At 40.6% G+C, this 7,620-nt stretch overlaps 1 protein-coding gene across 1 annotated transcript; it reads right to left on the bottom strand.

Moving 5' to 3' along the window:
- Window positions 1-885: 885 nt before the first annotated feature.
- Window positions 886-6,754, bottom strand: LOC108505120 (G-protein coupled receptor 161-like). Its single transcript, XM_017830817.1, has 3 exons — window positions 6,653-6,754; window positions 4,156-4,275; window positions 886-2,834 (listed from the first exon to the last, which is right to left on the bottom strand). The coding sequence occupies exons 1-3, from the start codon at window positions 6,723-6,725 to the stop codon at window positions 2,587-2,589; spliced, it is 441 nt and encodes a 146-aa protein (XP_017686306.1). The 5' UTR covers window positions 6,726-6,754; the 3' UTR covers window positions 886-2,586.
- Window positions 6,755-7,620: the final 866 nt, after the last annotated feature.

The raw sequence follows: 7,620 nt of genomic DNA, 5'->3' as shown, positions 1-7,620 counted from the left end.
TGGGAGCTGAACGTGCTTTTAAAAGTAAAACACTTAAAAGATGAATTCAAGTTGAAATAACAGTAGTGTAAACAAATAGCGCAGACCATCAAGAGCCGGAAATAAGTGTTTGGGTTTTTTTCTCTTTTGTATTTAGGATGGGGAATACAGTTTTACAAAACGTGTGCATTTCTTCGTTAATGACAACTCAGGTGAGAGAATGACTTGGGTAGTAGCAGAATTACAGAAGGGTTATAACGTGTATACAAAAATATTAACAACATTTACACTAAATAACGGATTAGTGACATTAACACTGGAGCCAAATTCAGTCACGGTGTAAACTGACACAACCTGCCTGAAGGCTGAATTTGGTTCAGTACCTGTGTGAAAAATGTGCTTTTTACACAATACTAACGATTTTGCCCTTTCACATATGCCCTGGAATTTTTCTGCCTAAACACTGACCTTTTTGGGCCGGCACCGACTCCACCACAATACATACACGTACTGTGTGCCCTTTTCACATTCAGCAACGACTTTGCTCAGCTTGTTCCGAAGCAGGAATATTGAATAAAAGGGATGCACACAAAATACTTCGAGGCAAGCAGGCAAGCATGTTCCTTCAGGAGTGTTGAGTACTAGAAGCAGCTGTGATTGTTATGTTAACGATAGCAAGAATGACCTCACTGCAGGGCATTTCCTGGCAAATACTGGGATTTTTAGTTTTGCTTTTCTAACGAGTGCCCACAGGTGCCAATTTATCTAACACACTAGAAGCAAAAAAATGCACGAGTAAGAACCTCCCTATTATTGTTTTAGTCCTGCATTATGCAAAGAGCCATCTTACTGGAGCTTAAGTGTTCTTACTGTAACAGCCTGTTCTTAAATCAGCAAACCATGTACTGAATTTTAAGTATGCAGTTATATTTTGCATGGGAACTTAATGGGACTCAGGCAAGTTCATAAAGTCAAGTTGCTTTGTCCAGAGATGGACATAAGCTTGTGCTGAAATACATTTCTGAGTCAGGAACACAGACAAATAGGATGTCTAAATACAGTACTGGACCGAGGCTCTGCCTCACGACACTTCTGTGTCTCTGAATAACTCACACAAAGACAAAACTTAACAAGTCTACACCCAGTTTTTGCTCAGATGGAAACATCCTACTCTTGATTTCCAAACAATCTCCAGCAAAACCTCATACAAGCCACTTCTGGGGAAAGGTGAAGGCACAGGGGAGCAGACACAGAGTAAACAAATGCAAATCCTTGGTCTTTTAAGTCCATTTGCTACTCACTGCCCACCCCCAAGGAATTATCCTGCTCACTTTTGTTTCCCTCTCCTTGAAATATGCAGTAAGGCAGGGCTGTAACCCCTCCAAAGTACAGAAGGGGGTAGCCCAGGAAGGCACAGAAAGGTTCCTGAAGCTGGCTATACTTGTATGATCCACCTAATCCTTCTTTTCATAACAAACCTTTCCACCTTTGCAGACTGTTTCACTGCCAGCAGCTTGACTGTGCTGAGTTCCCCTTCTTTGGCAAGCAGGGCTGATCAACCTTCTCACAAAGGCCTAACAAGGTAATGTCTGTACAGTGCTTAAGAACATGCAAAGTGCAATATAAGTGCCAAATGTTCTTATTTTTGAGATTAATTAATACTCCAAGAAATAGAAGCACTGAGGTAAGTATAGCTTAAATACTACATTCCCTCATGACTAAAAAAAACCAAAACACCAAACAACTCTTTTCTCTCTAGAAAAGATGAATCCTGAATATGAAGTGGCAATATCTTGTTTATATTCTGTCAAGCTTAGCACAGCCACAGAGTGCCCTTTTAGTAAAAGCAAAACCAGGGACGTGAGCTGAAGTTCTCAGAGAAACTAAGAATTCTGCATTAACGATTTCCTCAAATACCATCTTTATGCTTTTCCAGCACAGGTCTGCTCCCACCCACTATATCCAGGGAGGCTGGTGCTCCGTACCTCTGAAGCAATGCACAATCCACTGCCAGATCTTATGTGCCATTCTGATGGCTGAACAAACAGAAATATCCCCCAGCAAAAGGTAAGTGGGACTATAAGCTGCGTGAGCTTTCTGAAAAATTCAGGTTTTGCCCTCAGTAAAGTCCATGCTCCTCATCTAGGAGTCTGTGACAGTAAGGCTGTATGTAGTATCCCATGTACAAGCTCCTATCAGAGCACTCCAGCTATCAAGTATCAACTGATTATCCTGGTGTTCAGAAGACGATGAATACAACAATAAATTAAAACACTGCACATACTTTTCCTGCTTTTTTCCTTTATCAGCTTTGGCCAATAATGGACCCAAGATTCAACAGACTAATGATCTGGTCAGCGAAACCAAACCCTGCATTCCTATGAACTGTGTGATAAAGACATGGCACAGAAAAGTCAATAGCACCCTAAACAGTAAACAAACACTACTGTAAAATGCTGATGCAAGTGCCAAAATTCAGCTGGCTTTCAAATGTTGAAGAAACACTGAAAACATTCCCACAAGGTATCCTGGTTCTGTTGAAACACTAACAGCTGCAATAGGTCCTGCTTAGTGGTTTTGTTCTCTTTTCTTACTCCAGTGCTGGTGTCAGATATTCCCTTCATCGATGCTCTGCAACTTCAGTCTTTGGCTGGCATGGGGCCTGGCACCACGCCGTGTGTTCGTGCTGCCTCCTGGCAGAGTCCGCACCGGGAACAGGGCTCCTGGTAAAGCATCTTCCCCAAACAAGCTCAGTTTCACATCAGCTTCAATAGCTCTTGCTAGACTGGTTGCATAACTGTCCAGAGATTTATGGACTTCGGCTTTTACATGAAGAACAGAATTCTTTGCAGCTTCTGGAAAAAAAGAGGTAAAAAAAAGGCAGCATAAGTGTTGATCAGCACGGCTGTGCAAATGCTTTAAGACCAATATTGATCCTTTTTTACAGGTATGATCACGTCCTCTGCAAAATAACTGTTCTACAGAGCACATTTGCCAACAATACTCAGGCTTTCAAAACCATTCTATGAATACAATATCCCAGAGTGACCTGGGATACACCTGCTCTTCAGTGCTGGTGCAGTTGCTCTTGTAGCATCTGTATACTTCTCTACCCACCAACATGTTGAGCAATAAAGATTTTCATCCTAAATGTAACTCTTCAGTGAGTTGAAATAATTGAAAGTCTCAGAGATCCTGAAAACCCTGAGACTTACCAGAGAGAATTGCTAAACCTGTGAGGGACTTTTTCACTAAAACCTTCCTCTTTTGCTCAGACGAAAAATTAGATGTCAGCTCCCATGTAATCACTCATAAAAATAATGGGCAACCTATATGGTAAGGTATTTGTACAAGGAAATATTCATCTCATGCTGGGAAGAGGACTAAAGTGAATTTTGCTAAGATGCTTAAAAATTCCATAGAAAGGATTCTCATTATCTCAGGTTTTATTATTACTTGAATCTTAAAGGCTTTCTGCTCGTTTTCATACTGTCCACAATCACGTACTGTTTAGAAAATTAGGTTGTTAGCCTTCTATTCCATATTATTGTAACTACCAGCGTAAATTAACTTTCCAACATTTTACAGATGATCACAGCAACGCTTTGCTAGCAGAGAATTAAAGAGTGATTTGACTGAAATAAGTGCATGTTGTTTATCTATTTTCACCCATATCTGCTGAGGAACATACCTAGCAAAGTGAAATAGAAGTTAAGTAAAAAAAGTAAGTATACCAGAATGAAATTATATTCAGACTATTCAAGCGTGTAAATAGAAGAATTTCAAGTTTGTGAATGATAAAGTTGAGAGAAAGCAGCAAATGAGGAACACAGGGATATTGCAATCAAAATATGAGCACAGAAAAATATATTCTCTGAGAAACACAAAACAGATTGCAACAGCCACCAAGATAAATGGAGTGGCAGAGAGGATACTGCTGTGCTATATAAATGATATGTATGCTGGGAATCCCAGCTTCTAACTTGTCCTTGTCTGTTGTTACTTGAGAACTAGAAGACCTGATCTTGCTTTCTCTTTTACCTGCATGAATGGTGAGGTCTGTCAAGGCAAAGAGTGATCAGTGATGTTGTAAGACAATTATGAAGGTTCTGAGAGGCTTCCTGAGCAGGCAATATAGTTAGTTCTGAGCATTTACATACTTACCCCTAAACTCACCTTTAATTTGCTCTACCTCATCTTCAAATGTCACTGAACTCCTCCGTCGAGGAGGACAGATGCAGTGTGGGGCATGAGGGCCATCTGAGCTATAATCTTCAAGAAGCATTGTATCTGTTCCTGAAACAATGCAAGCATTCTCAAGTAAGACAGTAACACTGGGATACAATGTCCTGGCAAAAACTTTTCTGTCTATAGCAGTTCCTTCAAAAGAGGTCTAAACTCAGCTTTTGGGAGTAAATTTCAGCTCTAATTAAACACTGAAAAGGAAAAGAATGAGGTCAGAGTTTTCATTCAAAGGATTGGGAAATCTTTTCTCACTAGCCATCTAAAACTTCAAGCAGCTTCAAAATTCTCAGCTGAAGAGCTTATAATGTCAATAGGACAGCAGATAAAGGTGAAACCTTACCTTCAGTAAATAAAAGGTAAAGTTGAGAGCAACTTCTCCCATTTCCTGATGAAGACAAGAGGCCAACAGTGGCTACCCAAGAGGCAGACAACCATAGCTGCCAAATGTCTGCTTGTAATCAGACCTGGGTAGAATTTGAACTGCAGAATTTTTCTGTTCAATTTAGTTTGTCTCTAGTAACCTACTTTCACTTTCTTGAAGTGTATTTTAATGGGGAAAAATTCCTTGCTGGTTGGGAATGATTTTTGTCCAATGAGTCTTTTTTCCAGTTCAGGATTTTTTATTTTTTTTTTTTAAATTTCACCTCCCTGAATCTGCTTTGCACCTTTCCAACATAAAATAAGAGTTTAAAAAGCACAAGGAAATTCTTGGCATCTCTGCAATGCTTTCACACAGAGGGCAAGACTGCAGCCTACACCTTCCTTGTAATGCTGGTCTCTCTGCTGCATAAAGGAAAAGCAGAGCAAGTATTTTGTGGACACACTAGGGCACTGCTGAGAAAGCAGTTCTCAGGGAAGCTGTTGTTGGAAGACACAGATTGCACACATTCAATATATGGCACTCTACTATCAATCCATTTACTCCTGTGATGTGACAACAGACCTAGGACAAAGTCCCTTCCAGATTTTGTAACTCCTCTGGATGGTGATTTCATATCCCTCTTCACCCACTTGACTGCTTTTGATCTGAAAGCAGTAGACTCTTACTGATCTACTAGGGTACCAAATCCTCCTCAGAAATGTAGCATGTAATGGAAGAGTGGCACTAGGAAGAAAGATATATTCTTCCATGCAGTAGAATTTTAGTGCTTTTTTTCAAACGTGGCTGGTGAAGAAACTAGCTTCTTATTCTTACACGGTGGATCTTTTTCCTTGGAATAACTGATCTTAAGGCAACGTTTCTAGTATTTGGGACTCAGGTCTCACTTCGTATTTTGTGTACAGCTGGCACCACTTGGATTTTTTTTCCTCTTCCATACTTTATCTGTTTTTCACAACATGAAAAGCCCAGTTTCTGTTTACCAGGGAAGATAAAGACACAACTGCACTACAGGCCACGGAATCACGTACTACATGCAGCAGGCAACATTGAAGAGGGACTAAGACTTCTTGCTGCTCTTTAGTTCCTCACAGTAAAAGTATCCAGTGAAACATTATTTCACAGTGCATCACTGTATATCCATTCCCAGGCTTTAATCCATACTCCCTCTTTAACCAACAGTGGCACTTCTAACAGCACTCACTATCTCTTTAGTTCGTTCATTTGTTTAAACTGCTCACTGTCCTTCAAAAAATGGTAACACAACATCCACTTTACTGACGCAGGTTTACCAGGATGTTGTTCTCCTTTATCACATAAAGCTGCAGAACACCCACAACAGGCATAAAACTACCAGCATAAAAGAAGGCCATAAATAAATCCCAGCTCACGTTTTCCTTTACAAAAGAAACAAACCCCTTACACCAAGCGAATGTTAGAAGATCACCCTCTGCTGTCTCTACAGCAGAAATACTCTTAAACTAGGGCAGTTAAGGAGTGGTAGCTGAATCAACTGCCACAAAAATCTAGCAACAATTCTGGATAGAAAATTACTGGCAGAACTGTTTTTCCCTTTTCCAAAACAACTTCAATTGAGAGATCTTAAGTAGTGATGAAATCATAAGCTAAAGCCATTCCAAGTGTTTATGTTTACATTGCAGGATGAACAAAACAAGGTCTCTTACAAAATAGAAAAGAGAAGCACATTCTCCACAGCCCTTTGTTGCTCTGTTCCTTGTGGATACGGGGAAAGTCTCCAAAGAACAATAGAAAACTAAAGGAGAAGGGCACAAAAGCAGTGAGTCTTGTTCCCAGGACACATTAACAAGGGAGGGTCATTATTCTGTAAACAGCATTTTGCAAGTAAATATATTGAGAGCAAGGAAGGAAAAAAGCAATTGCAGCAGTTTTGTTGTAACAGCTGGAACAGATGCTTCATGTCATTCATCCACCAAAAGACATCTGTGTGTGTAAATACTGACTATCCCAGTGAGTTCTGCCAAGTGCAAGCTTCTGCCCAAGTAAAGAAAGCAAGAGACTTGTAGTTACCTGAATCCTGTGAGCAGCTGAAACCTGTGTCTCCTGTGCTGCTGCTGTTTCCTAATGGCCGTCCACCTGCCATGAGGGCAGTAAGATGAGGAGATAGTCCCAAATCTGCAAGAAAGTTTTGTTCTTGTGAATGTTTCAGGGGTTTGCAATAGTAAAAGCCTCTTCCAGTAATACTCACTCTACTGCTTTATTTATTATTCTGCTTATAAAATTTACCTTGCTGATTCAGAGTGCACAGCTTCTGGACTTCCCATCTTAGAAATCTCATCAGCAGCTCTCAGGTATTGTTGGAGTCTTTCTTTAGGGAAAGTCTCCTTTCTACCTGCACCATCTCCCTCCCACTCTTGTTTCAACAACATGTATTTTATGAGCTGGACAGGCTGAGCACCGAGTGTATATGCTCACAGGGATGAGAATATTTGCCAGGCACCTTCTAGACAGAGAGTAACATGGTAGCCACCAGCAGCTGTTACAGGCCACTAGGGAGTAACAAAGTTTATGAGCAAGGCTAAAGCACAGACCTACCTGACTTCTTTCAAATCTTCAAAACAAGAAAGGAAGAGATCCTAGGTTTTTAACAAAGGTGCCTTCTTTGAATCTCACTTCAAGATTTTGTTTTGGGTTTAGTGGGGCTCTATTTCCCCTTCCTGTCAGCCTACAGTTAATACACCTGATAAACTTGAAACTGTCAGCTTCTTATTGCTTGGAAAGAGAAAGAAATTTCCTGTCTTTGCCCTTCCACCCCAGTTCCCAGTATGTTCATCCATAGCATCTCCTGGATACAGATTTGTCAAAACTCCTGCAGCTTGTGATGTGGCTGTAGCTGCAGCATCCTTTCATTCAGATGACAAGTCTCTCCCAGTAATCTCAGGCTGCAGAAAAGATAACAGATGCCCTGCTGCTCTCACCTTCCTTCTGCATTTTAGATCTTCCTTCTCAATTAAATAACTTCAGTTCCTGCCTCGGCA

Source organism: Lepidothrix coronata, unplaced genomic scaffold (assembly GCF_001604755.1).
Source record: "Lepidothrix coronata isolate B3197 unplaced genomic scaffold, Lepidothrix_coronata-1.0 Scaffold184, whole genome shotgun sequence".
In the NCBI taxonomy this organism is placed as follows: domain Eukaryota; kingdom Metazoa; phylum Chordata; class Aves; order Passeriformes; family Pipridae; genus Lepidothrix; species Lepidothrix coronata.
Note: the sequence above shows the minus strand (reverse complement) of the source record. Positions and strands in the feature narration are given on the sequence as shown.

What these genes read in the sequence shown, in the direction of transcription:
- LOC108505120 (XM_017830817.1), bottom strand. Translation starts at nt 6,725, where the DNA reads ATGGCAGGTGGACGGCCATTAGGAAACAGCAGCAGCACAGGAGACACA. An exon ending in CAGCTGCTCACAGGATTCAG is followed by an intron (nt 4,276 to 6,652) that starts GTAACTACAAGT and finishes GCATTGTTTCAG; the next exon opens with GAACAGATACAATGCTTCTT. An exon ending in TGAGGTAGAGCAAATTAAAG is followed by an intron (nt 2,835 to 4,155) that starts GTGAGTTTAGGG and finishes CTTTTTTTCCAG; the next exon opens with AAGCTGCAAAGAATTCTGTT.